Source organism: Macaca nemestrina, unplaced genomic scaffold (assembly GCF_043159975.1).
Source record: "Macaca nemestrina isolate mMacNem1 unplaced genomic scaffold, mMacNem.hap1 Scaffold_44, whole genome shotgun sequence".
In the NCBI taxonomy this organism is placed as follows: domain Eukaryota; kingdom Metazoa; phylum Chordata; class Mammalia; order Primates; family Cercopithecidae; genus Macaca; species Macaca nemestrina.
This window is the reverse complement of record NW_027257673.1, coordinates 943,522-959,235: the sequence shown is the minus strand read 5'-3', so window position 1 is coordinate 959,235 and position 15,714 is coordinate 943,522. Positions and strand designations below refer to the sequence as shown.

Here is a 15,714-nt window from a genome sequence, read left to right as displayed (position 1 = left end):
GTGCTACCCAAAATCATAGTTAAGATACGGTTACGCCTGTAATTCCAGCACATTGGGAGACTGAGACCAGCAGATCACTTGAGGGTCTAGAGTTTCATACGAGCCTGGCCAACATGGTGAAACCTTGTCTCTAATCAAAATATAACAATTAGTTGGATGTGGTGGCACACGCCTGTAATCCCAGCTACTCAGGAACCTGAGGCACGAAAACTGGTTGACCCCAGAGGAGGAGGTTGCAGTGATTTGAGATCGCACCTGTGTACTCCAGCCTGGGTGACAGAGCAAGACTCCATCTCGGAAAAAAAAAAACAAAAAAAACACAAAAAACTACTTAGTTTTGCAAGTAGCCAACTGGCTATGTGTGGATGCTTGCATATTTGAATGGTCTCCTGATCATTGATTGTCCTGACACTGAACTATCATGGTGGTGGGCAGTAGTAGAGTCGTCATCATCTCTGAAATTCTAAGATTATACATGTTCTTTTCCTTGTGCATAACCATTGTTGACTGCCTAGATAGGAGAGTAAAGCTGTGAATTCACATTTGTAAGTCTTTTCCTAATCCGTTTAACAGTGGCATGATCTTGGCTAACTGCCAACTCCACCTCCTGGGTTCAAGGGATTCTTTTGCCTCAGCCTCCCCAGTAGCTGGGATTACAGGCTTGCACCACCATACCTGGCTAATTTTTTATTTTTAATAGAGGTGGGGTTTCACCATGTTGACCAGGCTGGTCTTAAACTCCCAACCTCAGGTGATCCGCCTGCCTTAGCATCGCAAAGTGCTGGGATTACAGGCATGAGTCACTGTGCCACGCCAAATTCAAGTGAAAATATGTTTAACAGCGTTTTATAAAGCTCAGGAATTCAGGCAAAACAGAGTTTTGATTTGTGTAGGGTAGGTTTCTGTGCATCTGTGTTACAATGTTACTGACAGTATAGGAAACGATTCCTAAAGTCATTTTAATGTTTATTCCTTTAAACCACATTTGATTTGGTTCGAATAAATTAGTTGTCATTGTTTTCTAGTTTACTGTATCATTTTGTCCATTTTCACATTTCATCCTGATTTTTTTTTGTTTTTTTGAAACAGGGTCTTGTTATATTGCCCAGGCTGGAGTGCAGTGTCATGATCTTGGCTCACTGCAAACTCCACCTCCTGGGTTCAAGGTATTCTCCTGCCTCAGCCTCCCAAGTAGCTGGGATTACAGGGACCCACCATCACGCCTTGCTAATTTTTTTATTTTTAGTAGAGACAGGGTTTCACCATGTTGGCTACGGTGGTCTCAGACTCGACCTCAAGTGATCTGCCCACCTCAGCCTCCCAGAGTGCTGGGATTACAGGCATAAGCCACTGCACATGGCCTGATTTTTTTTTTTTTTTTTTGAACAGTCTTGCTCTGTCACTTAGGCTAGAGTGCGGTGGTGCATACTCACTCACTGCAACCTTTGCCTCTGGGCATCAAGCAATCCTCCCACCTCAGCCTCTTGAGTAGCTGGAACTAGAAGTGTGTGCTGCCACCCCAGCTAATTTTTGTATTTTTTGTAAAGAGCATTTGCCACGTTGCCCAGGCTGGTCTCAAATTCCTGGATTCAAGAACTCTGCCTGCCTTGGCCTCCCTAAGTACTGGAATTACAGATGTGAGCCACTGTGCTTGGCCATGAATTTTTCATGTCACTTTTATGTGAACCTGTTTCTCCCCTTAACTGTTAATGAAATACCTATATTTCTAGTGGTTTTTATATCTCTCACTTGAGAATTTTCATAACTGCTTGGAGCTTATCTGTATTTATCTGTTATTTACTAGTAGAGTCTGGTTGTTTAGAATGTTCTATGTGATTTCGTCTTAATGATTCCCTGGAAGGCTGTGTGTAGTTTTATGATTAACCACTGATTTTTTAAAAAGTAAATTATACATTGGCGCACTGATAGTTTTTAAACCTTCACCACCTTTTTCCTTTATATTATTCACCTTTAGCTTGGAAATTGTGAACACTTTTGCTACTCTGTATCTGAATGTTATGGTTTCTTATTGCAGAGAGAGAACTGGGCGGATCCATGAGCTCTGTGTCTAAACTGCTCCACTATGTAGGGTGGCTGTCCACTACTGCAGTGCACGTGGAGAGCAACAGAACTTTCTTGCTGCACTTTATTTTGGATTTCTATGAGAAGGTAAAACATGTTTCAGTTTCCCCATTGGGATTTTTGTGAAGGCTATTCACTTTATTGGCATAGTATTTAAATTTTATGCACAAATATTAAGGTAGGCTGTGATCTCATTAGCATCATTAAAGTAACCTTACATTTTGAAGTTCATGATTATTTTCTCTCCGGAACAATTGACTTTCATAAACCACGTGGAAAAGCAAATGCTTTTTTTTTTCCCTAAGGTCCAGGCACCACAGCATTACCCTGTGTTAACACTGGTCCTAGACAGAAGTCTGTTGTTAGCATTATTTTTTGTTCCTTCCATTCCTAACTCCTGGTGGAAACCAAAAATTTCTTGTTGTTTCTTCAGATCTCCATGTCTGCTTTTCAACTGCCTTACTTCTCTTGGTACCTAGTACCCTTTTATTGTGTTATAGTATATAACCTGGCAGAACTATAGGGTGATGCAAAAGTAATTGTGGTTTTTGCTATTGTTTTCAATGGCAAAAACTGCAATTACTTTTGCAGCAACTTAATATCCATGAAGTGTCCATGATAGTCTCACTTTTCCCAGCTTCCTCTGCTAATACCTATTTGTCTTGTGTTAACGCATTTGCTTAGAAACACGCTCCTTTGTTTTCTAGGTTGACAGCTAACTCATATGATAAATAAGTATTTTGGGACTTAAGGGGAAAGAACTCCTTCCTTCCTTTACCCTGTCCACCTAACTGTAAGACCTTTCCCTAGAAGAAATGAAAGATTCAAGTAATGGTCTTTTAGAAATTATCCTCTGTAGTATGACTGATATTTGGTGAAGTCTGTGTTAAGCAAGCTTATAGTTATCTGTTTGTTTAGGAGTCAGGCATGTCCAAAGCTAATGTTACATTATTATCTTATACTGATGATTCTTTGGGTGAACTTGGTTGAGAAGTTCTGGGGAATAGCCTATATACTGATATTATCTTTCCTTCTGAAAGGTGTTTGACACATACATACATTATAACCTTCCATTAGTGGTGGTGTCTCTTCCTGGGATCTTATATTCTGTACTCTTCAGCCTGGATGCCAACATCCTGAACCAGAGGTGTTTTATTATGAGCAGGTACAAAGCCTTTTTACCATTTTATGAAATGGTATATTATAATTTTCTCTTCATCTTTCAGCTGTAATACAAAAAATATTCCTACTTGTCTTTGGCCAGGGCCTCTGGAAATCGGGCTTGCTATTGGACATGAGATTCCAATATGGGGCCATGACAGCTGTGGTGTTTTTAAATCCTCCACTGGTGTGGCTACAGAATAAAAAAAAATCATAGTTAAGGACCTGTTGTGCAGTGGTACTATTGCACTCAGCGTTGTTCATTCTAATTGCTGTGTCTTCAGGAAAAATTAAGTCATTTGCTGACAATTGCTTTAAGTATTTGTACCTTCTCTGATAAAAATATTTTCTGGGAGATAAGGGGAGCTGTTGCCAATTATGTGGAACTGTAAGTATTATTTCTGGTCTCCTCTAATTCTGTAACTTGTGGACTGAAATTACTTTTCTCAGTCCATAAATGTAAACTTTTTTTTTTTTTTTTTGGAGACAGAGTTTTGCTCTTGTCAACCTGGAGTGCAACAGCACCTTCTCGGCTCACTGCACCTTCTGCCTCCCGGGTTAAAGCAATTCTCCTGCTTCAGTCTCCGGAGTAGCTGGGATTAAAGGTGCCTGCCACCACGCCAGGCTAATTTTTTGTGTTTTTTCATAGAGACGGGGTTTCACCATTTTGGCCAGGCTGGTGTCGTACTCCTGACCTCAGGTGATCCGCCCACCTCGGCCTCCCAAATTGCTGGGATTACAGGCATGAGTCACCATGCCTGGCTAAGTGCAGACCTTGTTGGTGTAACTTGTAGGACTATGTCAAGTTTAAAATGTTTAAAAACTAATTAGTTAATAGTTCTCAGACAAGAAAAACATAGTTGTAGGTTTCCCTTTTGTGCTTTCTGCTGCATCATTTTCTTTCCATTAAGAAAGTACGTTTTACATCAGTGACCATTTTTGAGCCTCTATTAATTTTTTTTCATTTTACTTTTAAGTTTTGGGATAAATATGCAGAAGGTGCACGTTTGTTACATGGTTATGCATGTGGCATGGGGTGGTTTGCTGCACCTATCAACCTGTCATCTAGGTTTTAAGCCCCATATGCATTAGGTATTTGTCCTAATGCCCTCCCTCCCCTTTCCCCTCACCCCCGACAGGCCCCAGTGTATGATGTTCTCCTCTCTGTGTCCATGTGTTCTCATCATTCAACCCCTACTTATGAATGAGAACTCTATTAATTTTTATTTTTTTGAGATGCAATCTAGGTCTTGTTGCCCAGGCTAGAGTGCAGTGTTGCGATCTTGGCTCACTGCAACCTCTGCCTCCCAGGTTCAAGCGATTCTCCTTCCTCAGCCTCTCGAGTATCTGGGATTACAGGCACCCACGCCACCACGTCCAGCTAATTTTTGTATTTTTAGTAGAGACGGGATTTCACCATGTTTCTCAGGCTGGTCTCAAACTCCTGACCTGGTGATTCACCCAGCTTGGCCTCCCAAAGTGCTGCAATTACAAGCGTGAGCCACCGCACCCAGCCAGAACTTTATTAATTTTTTAATAGTGAAACATTGAAAGCATTTTTTATTGTTTATTTTTTATTTAGTGAAGTAAGCATCTTAAGTGTACAACTTATTGAGCCTCTATTTATTTTCACTTGAGAATGTACCATAAAAGGATAAAATCCTTAACTAGACAACTGGATATTTGTGTATGTACATATTTGCATATATTTACATTTATAGTGTATTTTTGTATTTTACTATGTCAAAGGCATTGTATTCAAAGGTATGTTAAATGTTTCATTCTGTTTGTTTTTTTCTGTTAGGTATCGTAAAAATCTGACTGCCGCAAAGAAAAATGTTTGGTACAAAAGGTATGAATGAGAAAGCTCTGTGTTAAATCACTGTTACTCAAAAATTAAGTCTAGATTTACGTGATCTGATGGGAAGGAGGAGGAAAGGGAAAATAGGTGATAGTGACAATTTTTTTATTTCTTTCCCATTAGACAAAATCAGGTTTTGATTTCAGCAGCAAGACTTATCAAGAATTTAATCACTATTTAATATCCATGGTTGGTTGCCTGTGGACATCCAAACCCTTTAGGAAAGGAATATGTATTGACCCTAAAATCCTAGAAAAAAACTGGAGTGGCTGAATATAAAAAGTTTAAATGTAGTCATTCATCCTTCCTTCTTGAGTTATGCTGTTTCCGTTTTGCTACAGGTAAGGGTATTTAAAGAATGTTTAGATTTTGTGTAATACTGTGATGGCAGAAATAGGAACTGCTGTACATTTAATGTGTCTGAACTGTAAGACGTGTTTAGTAGTTTTTTTTTTAAGTAACAACTAAATTTTGGGCATTTTGCTAGGGTCTGGGATTCCAGTTAATTTAAGTTTCTGTCCTCTGAGAGAGCTTGGGCTTGTAGCAGAGACAGACTTGTAAACAAATCACTGTAATACAATGTGGCAAAATGTGAAAAGCTTCAGTTGTGAGAAAGATGGGGGAGTGATCAGTTCAGTGCTGCCTGGGTAGAGGTGGTGCCATGTAAGGAAAAGCTTCATAGACGTGGAAGCTCTCAGAAAATCCTTCTAGAAAAGATAGAAAATTTAGGCTAGATAATATTACAATTAGAGTTACAACCTTAGTCAAAGACTGCTGATTTAATGGAATGATACCAATATGCAGGCAGGGGGAGGAGGGTGTATGTTTGTGTATATCCTTTCAGGACTTCACTCTCAGCCCTGTCTCTTTCTTTTCTCTTCTTTTCTTTTCTTTTCTTTTTTTCTTTTTTTTTTTTTTTTTAATTTTTTTTGTATTTATTTATTTTGAGAGGGAGTCTCGCTCTGTCGCCCGCGCTGGAGTGCAGTGGTGCAATCTCAGCTCATTGCAACCTCCGCCTCCTGGGTTCAAGCGATTCTCTTGCCTCGGCCTCCTGAGTAGCTGGGATTACAGGCACCTGCCACTACACCCAGCTAATTTTTGTATTTTTAGTAGAGATGAGGCTTAACCATGTTGGCCAGGCTGGTCTCAAACGCCTGACATTAAGTGATCCACCTGCCTCGGCCTCCCATACTGCTGGGATTACAGGCATGAGCCACAGTGCCCAGCCTGGCTTCTTTCACTTAGCATAATGTTTTCAGTGTTCAGCTGTCTTATAGCATGTATCAGTACTTTTACTTGTAAATACTATTCCTTTGTATAGATATGACATTTTATTCATTTATCAGTTGATAGAAATTTTGGTTATTTTCACTTTTTGGTGATTATGAGTAAGTATTCTTGTAAAAGGTTTTGTGTGGACATAGTTTTCATTTCTCTTGGGTGTATGTACTTAAGAGTGGGAATGCTAGATCATATGGTAACTCTGTTTAACCACTGGAAGAACTTCCATACTTTTCCAAAGTAACAGCACCATTTCACATTCCCATCAGCAGTATGTGATGGTTCCATTCTCTCCACCTCTTTCCTAACACTTGCTATCTGATCTGTTTTGTTTTGGTTTGGTTTGGTTTGGTTCTGGCCATCCCGGAGATGTGAAGTGGTATTTCATTGTGGTATTGATTTGCATTTCCATGGTAGCTGTTGATTTTTAGCATCTTTTCTTGTACTTACTGATCATTTATGTATTTTCTTTGGAGAAATGCCTATTCAGATTCTTTGCTCATTCTTAAGATTTTATAAATTTCTTTAGTGTGTATCTAAATACACTATGTATGTATGTCGATATATATATGTCTATATATATATATATATTTTTTTTTTTGAGATGGTCGTTCTGTAGCTCAGGCTGGAGGGCAGTAGCACAATCACAGCTTACTGCAGCCACGAACTCCAGAACTCAATTGATTCTCCCACCTAAGCCTCCTGAATAGCTGGGACTAAAAGCGCACGCCACCATTCCTGGCTCATTTTTTTGTAGAAAGGGTTTCACCATGTTGCCCAGGCTGGTCTGGAAATCCTGGGCTCAAACAGTCTTATCTGGGTTGGCCTGCCACAGTGCTGGGATTACAGGTGTAAGCCACCACGCCTGGCCCTTTGCATATTTTTAAATGAGTTTGTGATTTTATTATTCAGTTGTAATAGTTTTTATATTCTAGATACAAATCCTTTATCAAATAAGTAATTTGCAATTTTTGTTTCCAATTTTATGGATTGTCAATTTTTTGTTAGTGTCTTTTGATTTACAAAAGGTTTTAATTTTGATGAAATGAAACTTCACCTTTTTTTTTTTCCTACTGCTTATGCTTTGGTAGAGCTTAAGAAATCACTGCCTAAATCAAGGTTACAAAGATTTATTCCTCTGAGAATTTTACAGTTTTAAATTCTTACATTTGGGTTTTTAAAATCAATTTTATCTCTTGTATATGTTGTGGTTTAAGTATACAACTTCATTTGTGTGTGTGTGAGGACACAAATGCACCCACACCATTTGTTGAAAAGGCTACTCCTTCCCATTAAAATGTTTTGACCCTTGTCTTAGCATCAATGGGCCATAAATGTATGGACTCTGAGTTCTATTTTATGGATCTATATGTCTATCATCTTGCCAGTAAATGCTGTCTTGATTAGTATAGCTTTGTATTGTAGCGAGCTTTGAAATCAGAAAATGTAAGTTCTCAAACTTGTTCTTCTTCAAGATTGTTTTGTCTATTGTTGGTTCTTTGAATTCCGTATGAATTTTAGAAACAGCTTATCAATTTCCATAAAGAATCCAGGCTGGGCGCAGTGGCTCATGCCTGTAATCCTATTACTTTGGGAGGCCGAGGCGGGTGAATCAACTGAGGTCACGTGTTCGGGACCAGCCTGGCAAACATGGTGAAACTCCGTCTCTACTAAAAATAAAAAAATTAGCCCGGTGTGGTGGCACATGCCTGTAATCCCAGATTCTCAAGAGGCTGAAGAAGGAGAATCGCTTGAACCCAGGAGGTGGAGGTTGCAGTGAGTCAAGATCGCACCGCTGCACTCCAGCCTGGGCGACAGAGCGAGACTCCATGCACGGCTAATTTTTGTATTTTTAGTAGAGACGGGGTCTTGCCATGTTGCCCAGGCTGGTCTCGAACTCCTGACTTCAAGAGATCCACCTGCCTTGGCCTCCCAGAGGGCTGGGATTATAGGTGTGAGCCACTGCGCCCCACCCATATCTTCAGTATGGGAAAATCTTTCTTTTATGGTGTCTGTTTCTGGTGACATGCTTAGGAAATATTTTTCATCCTGAGACTGTGTAACTCTCCTTCTGTTGTCTTCTGGTCCTCTATGATTTAGGTTTGTGAACACACAGGGTAAAGGGCCCCACTTACAAGCTGTGGACTCCTGTCCCAGGTGGGCAAACAGACTGTCTGCACACACAGGCAGCAATTTACCAGGAGGCTTCTTGGGTGGGGCAAAGTGGAGCTGCCAAAAATTCCTTCTGCCCCATGAGAGTTCACTTGATTAGTGGGTGTTGTGCCTCTCAAAATTAGAAGAAACCCACAGAAGTTTCCTTTGAGCAGAACATAAATCTGTCCCACAAATAGCTGGGAGGTATCATCCTGTCCCCCTGAGGTCAGGAGGGTGAGTCTGTGACCCAGGGAGGAAAGCAGCTCCCCTTCTTTAGGACACCACAGGAGGACAGAGGAGTTGGCTGTCCTGGGAATTCATGCCTTCATTCAGCAAAGGGAAAGCAGTTAGACCAGGGAAGGGGCCTGGCAGTGTGGCGGGGGTACAGTGGTGAAGAGGGTGGGGCCGGGGAGAGGCCTCATTGAGAGGAGAGAGGGTCCTCAGTGGGAACCAGGGTGTTTGTGGAAGGCAGAGTCAGGGCATGGAGCAGGAGTGGGAGCGGGGAGGCCAGCTCAGGCCTCCTCCACGTTTGTGTGAACGTCCTTCCTGCGGGCTGTAGAGCTGGCCTCGGTACACTGCAGGGGACTCAGAGCTCCAGTGGAAGGGTGGCTCTGCCTCAGGAAGCTGCTGGTGCTCACCACTCCATCATCTGCTGTGGAGGGGGTGACAGTAACCTCAATGCGTGGCAGAGGTGTTTTGGGATGCTGTCCTACTGCACAGTTCAGCAGGCTGTTACCTGACTTATTTCTTTTTTTTCTTTTTTTTTTTTTTTTTTGAGACGGAGTTTCGCTGTGTCTCCCAGGCTGGAGTGCAGTGGCGTGATCTCGGCTCACTGCAAGCTCCGCTTCCCGGGTTCACGCCATTCTCCTGCCTCAGCCTCCCAAGTAGCTGAGACTACAGGCGCCCGCCACCACGCCCGGCTAGTTTTTTTTTTTGTATTTTTAGTAGAGATGGGGTTTCACCATGTTAGCCAGGATAGTCTCGATCTCCTGACCTCGTGATCCACCCGCCTCGGCCTCCCAAAGTGCTGGGATTACAGGCTTGAGCCACCGGACTTATTTCTTTAATGCATCCCTCGCACTTCCTGTGTGTCCAGTGCCTTATAATATTAAGTGATAATTAACCTCAGAGCCCTGCGTGAGGTCAGCACTGTCCCCACCCTGTGTGCAAAGGGAGGACGGGGAGGCACTGCCAGTTGGGTGAGGGCAGACGGGGCAGCTTGCCTTGGGCCTCGCTGACCTTAGCAGGCTTTGCATTTGATGCCCTGTGTTCCTTCCCTAGGGTACTCAGTTTGCCAGGTTTTTGGTTTATCCTAGTCTCATTCAGATTGTAAAGACTGAGAGTGGACTTCTGTTGATAGAGTTTCCCTATTTGGGTACAGGAAGGAGGTGAGGAACCACAAGCCCCTGCTGGACAGTAGCCCTGTAGACCCAGCCAACGCCGGCTCTGTCCTCACTTCCTGGTCCTCTCTGTGAACCTTCATCCTGGCCACAGCCCCTCAGAGTCCTCCTTTATGAAGGGGCCATGCTTTGGGGGAGGGAGTGCCTCTCCCAGGACCCAGAGTTGGTGAGTGGCCACTTTGGAATTTAAGCCCAGGCCCTTCTTCCCTTCTCTGCTTCCTGCCAGGCCCAGCTGCCTGCCCCAGCACACACCTTCCCTGGGCACCCTGGTCTTCACTGCCAGGAGATGCCTGTTTTAGGCCTGGTTTGCTCCTATGGCTGCCATGCTGATTTTTCATTCTGCACATCATGTCTCATCAAAATGCATGGCGGTTCCACTCCTTGTGCTAAAGAGAGCCAGTAGTTTTGTCTGGCAGTGATGCTTGTCTGCTGCCCACAAAGGTGAACAGCCATTGTCTCTACTCACAGGGTGTTCAGAGTATAGTGGGACTGGTACACAAGAACCAGTGATCTCTCCAGGAGGTGCCACAGACATGGGTGAGGTGGCTACAGGGTTTCTATGCAGTCCTGATGGGATGGTCAGGCAGTGTGCGAGGCAGCAGGTCACCATCCCCAGGGTCCTGGGGACAGTGTGCAGGCAGGCATAGGAGCAGCCTTGGTGGGGTCCAGGACAGGCTGCCTGCCCTCCTGGTGAGAGGTGAGGATCAAGGACCTCGAGGCAGGCAGGGATATGGCCCAGTTTGCTTCCCACGCTCACTGGCAGTCCTGTGACTTGGGGTGCTGGGAAGGGTGTGGGGGTAGGAAGGGGAACTGGAGACAGGCCCAGTGGGAGGAATTGCCACAGATTCAGTGGGAGTTGTGGCAGAGATGTGAACTTGGGGAATTGGAGGTGGCAGTTAGAAAGTAAAGGGGGTTCGCAGATTTCTGGCATAGGCACTTGGTGCTGGGCGATGAAAATACCAACAGCTTTTCTTAGTGTGTCCCTGCAGGCTGCTCAGAAAGGGTCAGGCAATGCCTTTGAGACATACCATGTTCTGGGGACAGTTCTGGACAGTAAGGTCCCTGGAGAGGCTTCGCTTTAAACCAGATACGAGTTGAACCCTGATTGGGTGCACAGACATGCCCATGGCAGCCAGCTAGAGCATGGCCCTAGGCAGAGCACTGGAGCCCAGGTCACGGCAAGTGGTTGTGTGCTCTGAGCAGGTGACAGTCCTTGTGTCCGGAGGTCTGGTTGGTCGCAAGCAGGGAGTGACCCCCCAGCCCCCTTCCTCAGCTAGTGTGAGCACTATCCAGGCATCCTGGGGTTCCTTGGTGGCTGCCTTATAGGCTCCTACTGTTTGCGAGCCTGTTGCTTATGTTGGATGGGACTATGGCAGGTCAGCCATTGAGCTTGACACCAGTCTGCTCGCTGCCTGCCCCTGGCTGGGCAGACCCTCGTTTTCCAAGCTTGCTTGGGTGGAGGTAAAGCTCACCATGACAGGTTGGTTCTCTGTTCTTTGTCTGAAGCTATACTCCTTGCTCCGTGTTTGGAGCTGTCTCGTACAATCGTTTTCCTTCATTTCATGACAGTGAATCAAAGGGAATTTGTCTTCACAAGACCGAGGCTGAGGAGTGGCCAGTCGGGTCTGACTGTTCAGGAAGGCATTCTGGGGTTGGCAGCAGAGCCCAGCTCATTGAGATCAGAAGGGGGCTTTGGGAGCAGTTGGTGCTGTTCTGAAAGTTGGCCCCTGCAGCAGGCATGTTAGGTCTGAGGAAGGAAGGAGGTGGGGGAGTGGATCTCAGCAGGAATGTGAAATGAGTGCCCTGGTGGAGTCAGTGTCCAGGCAAGGGATGCCTCTGGAAAGCGCTGGGCTAGCTGAAGAGGAGAGGGCAGCATCCACGGGGAAGTGTGGGGGTTTCACTGCAGGGTGTCTGGGTGCTTTTTTTTCACTGTGTCTGTTTTGTGGCACACGATCTTCAAAGTAGAAACAAGAGCAAAGACATTTTCAAAAATATTATTCACAGAATTGAAAATGGTGCAGGGTGTCTGTTTACCAGCCACCAAACCTGCAGGGCCTCCTTGGGTGAATGCTGCATAGAGGACATGCGAGTGACATGGCACGGTGCTGCTGTTTAGAGCCGCAGCCTTGCAGGATGATCACCTATTGCTTCTCAGCCCCACTCCAACCCGCTGGAGCTCAGCCAGGACTGGACGTTGACATAAGCTGGGTTTTCCTGGTGTTGGCCTGTCAAGACATGCCTGTTTCTGGCCTCCAGTTTGTTCCATGCTCCTCAGGCTTTCACTTGCTGACAGTTAGTGCCCAGTGTCCACGTCATCTATGACGTTACCCAGGACCGGACAGGGCTCATCCACCAGCACATCCCCTGGTGTCTGATGCCAGCTTGTCTTCAGCTCACCAAACACGTTTCTTCAACCTGGTCATTCCACCACCCCAAAGCTATTGCACTAAGCCGTGTTTCTGGATCTTGTCTCTGTGACTGTGCCAGGCGTCTCTGCTGCACCAAGACTGGGGACTGCTAGTGTGCGGACACACTCAAAAATAGCCAGTAGCAGCTTGAAAAGACTGCTTTTGTATCAGGCCTGGCTTTGCCTTCCGTGATTGTTGCTGTAGGTCATAGAGCCAATCTGTGTAACTGGATGTCACCCTCAGACTCCTGTGCACCCCTCTCCCTCTCTGACTCCTGGCCACATGTGCCCCACGGCCTCCCCACTCCACACAGCCAACCTTTATATTGTCCCGCTTTGCTGCTGTTTCTGCTGCTCTCTCCTGAGTCTTGCTATTGGTCCCAGTGGTTTGGGAGGCCAAGTTGGGAGGATCACTGAAGGCCAGGAGTTCAAGACCAGGCTGGAAAATAAAACAAGACCCTGTCTTTACCAAAATAATAATAATAAATAATAAAAAGTATAAACCAAAAAACTTAGCCAGGCGTGGTAGTGCCTGCCTGTAGTCCCAACTATTTGGGAGGCTGAGGTGGAAGGATACTTGAGCCCAGGAGTTCACAACTGCAGTGAGCTGTTTGTGCCATTGTGCTGTACCTGTGACAGAGTGAGACCTTGTCTCAAAAAACAAAAGAGAAAAGGAAGGTGGGAAGAAAGACAGGTATGCTCTTGAGGTGGGAGGGGCACAGGTGAGGCATCCTTCAGAAAAGAGGCCTGTGCAGCCACTTCTATCAGAAATGCTCAGTGACTCCTGGGGCCTAGCAGCTCCCTTCTCAGCCTCTGGGTTTGGAGAGCCTGCCCCTTGCCAGCCCCAGACCATGTGCACAGGGTCCTCCCAGCCTACCCTGCCTGGCTTCACCAGGACTCTGACCCTGCACTGTGTGCGAGCTGGTTCTCATCCTCCTGAACTAATAACTCTCATCTCTTGTGGCCCTAGTGACCTTTCCCCTTATTTTTCTGTTTCACCCATGGATGCCTGGTGAGCAGGAACCTCTTGCTGCCTTGTCGCCTCAGTTGAGGCTTCAGAAAGCACCCAGGGAGGTGGGAGCTGCAAGTATGCTTTTTGAATTGAGCAGGGGTAGGACAGTGTCGCTTTGTTTTTCTTTTCACATGAAGACAGATGTGTGCGCGTCTCAGCATTGAGTCTCCTTTCTGTGATGTCTTGAGGAATCACAGTTGTGTTGCTGCAGCCCCGTGTGCACAGTCCTTCTGTTTCCTGGGGTTGGTTGATTACTGTTTGGAGTGAGCAGAATTATTTCTAGCACCAGCTGGACTGGGCCTATTCAGTTCACTCCGAGACAAGGCCCCCGAGCCCTGGCACACTCGCTTGTTTCTTTATCAGTAAGCCCAGTGTTGCTGACAGTTGGTGCCCACAGTGTGCATGTCATCTGTGATGTTACCCAGGAGAGGACAGCGCTTGTCCACCAGCAAATCCACTGGTGTCTGGTGCCGCCTTGCCTTCAGCTCACCAAGTACATTTCTTCAACCTGGTCATCCCGCCACCTCAAAGCTGTTGCACGGAGACCAGGCAGGGAAGAGACCTCTCCTCCTGGGAAGAAGGCAGGCCATGAGCAGACCAGGGCAGCCAGTCCCTGGGAGCCACAGGCCAGGCCTTCCTAACAGATGCACTCCTGTTCCCGTCTTGCCCTGTGAATGTCAGGGGCAATGTGGGCTGCATTCAAGCTGGCTCCAGCTTAACTGACGCACATGGCTCTTTGTCTCTGCGGAGCAGAAGTGTGATGAAAAACCTTTCATAGGATTCCATCTCTCAGTACAGAATTGTTGGTAAATGTTATTAAAGATAACGTTTCATGTTTCTGTCTTCTTTCTCCTCTTGTTCCCAGCTAGAAGGTGTTGAAGTTGGGGCTTCTCTCTGATCCCACATATAGGACCTGCGTTGTCCCACACAGGGTCAAATCCTTGCTTTGGGAGGGACTGAATGATGACTTCTCGTGGCCCCTTTATTTTACAGAGGAGAAATCTGGGTCCTACCATGCTGGCAGAGTTGGTGGGAATCCAGGCCACTCAAGAGAACAGGAACTAGGAACTAGAGACCAGCTGCCGCCGTAGTCTAATGCATACCTCCTTCATCATGTAGGGACTAGCCCCCCACCCCTTCGTGCCATGGTTCCCTCTTTGCTCCATGGTGACCACTTTTCCAGTCCCTTCTGTTTCATCATCCTGGTCACTCTCCCTGGCTCAGCGGCCTGTCATTGCTCTTTGTTGAGTGCCCCTTTCTTCATGCCTCTTTTGGACCTCAGCCAGACTGGTGTGCTGAGGACAGCACCTTGTTACCAGGAGCAGCTGCTCTGCAGGACCTGTTGGCCAGGGCCCCGCAGCATTGGACTCGCTGGTGTAACCAAACGTCTCTTCTCTGTGTTTCAGCGAGAATGCCATGAGGAAAGCTAGCGTGGCGCACAGTAAATCCAGCAACGATATGGAGAGCCATGTTCCTGAAGGCCAAGCCCCAAGTAAGACCTTAGCGGGTGGAGCCCCTCTGCCAGAGTGGCTTGGAAAGGAGAGTGTCACAGACTCTGGAATCCTTCTCTGGGGGGTCCTAGGGAGTGTGGGTGGGGTGGTTGCTCATTGATTGATCACAGGAAGTCGGGGTGGGGGCGTTGCACATTGGTTGATCACCAGGAGTCGGAGTGGGGTGGTTGCTCATTGATCACAGGCACAGCTGGCTTTGCCTGCAGCACTCTGGGTGCTCCTGTGTGTCCATGGTACAGGGAGGACACTTGGGATGCAGGCCCAGCCTCTGGCCCCAGACCTCACAGCCAGCACCTTCCATCTGTGGTGAGCCCCTGTGAATCCTACAGAGAGCTCACTTAGACCCCCAGTTGCTCCTGTGGAAGGGATCAGTGTCGTGAGCAAGAATCTCGTTTGTTCTCAGCCCCTCCGAGGGGTCCTTACGGAAGCCCCACAGTGCCCTGAGGCATGAGCCAGAAGCATCCTTGTCCCTTTTTGCTAAGTTAGAAGAATTCATCCCGGGTGGAGTAGAGGATAAGGGTTTCTACCACATAGGCTCTCTCCCTGGGCCAGCACCACACTGAGGGCCTGATGTGACCACTTCCCTTCATCTGTGTGTGCTCCCTGGAACAGAACCGTTTTACCAGAAATGAATGAAACATACAAGCAGTTGTGTGCCCATGTGTGTGCAAGATAGAGCTGCAAGAGCACAGGGGCTGAGGTGGGTGGAGTGGGCTCTGTCTATGCATGCATGTGATAAGCTTTTTCTTTAAGAGCATTATGTAATTCACACTTCAAGGTTTACGTGTCTGTGGTCTTTAGGATATTCACAGAGTTCTGCATCTGTCATCAAAATCTAATTTTGG

At 46.1% G+C, this 15,714-nt stretch overlaps 1 protein-coding gene across 23 annotated transcripts in view; it reads left to right on the top strand.

Moving 5' to 3' along the window:
• LOC139361351 (centromere protein I-like) overlaps nucleotides 1-15,714 on the top strand; it is a 59,720-nt gene that overhangs the window by 20,054 nt on the left and 23,952 nt on the right. For 11 of the 23 annotated variants that reach the window (XR_011618916.1, XR_011618917.1, XR_011618913.1 and 8 more), the window contains 2 exons: nucleotides 2,036-2,169; nucleotides 14,765-14,850. Coding sequence is in view for 8 of the 23 variants with exons in the window: in XM_071089997.1 (XP_070946098.1) it covers nucleotides 2,162-2,169; nucleotides 14,765-14,850 (94 nt within the window). In the remaining 15 variants the exon portion in view is untranslated. Of the gene's footprint in view, nucleotides 1-2,035; nucleotides 2,170-3,143; nucleotides 3,248-5,047; nucleotides 5,096-5,227; nucleotides 5,440-14,764; nucleotides 14,851-15,714 lie in introns of those variants that run through there. The other 12 variants (XR_011618920.1, XR_011618921.1, XR_011618919.1 and 9 more) reach the window with 6 other exon arrangements.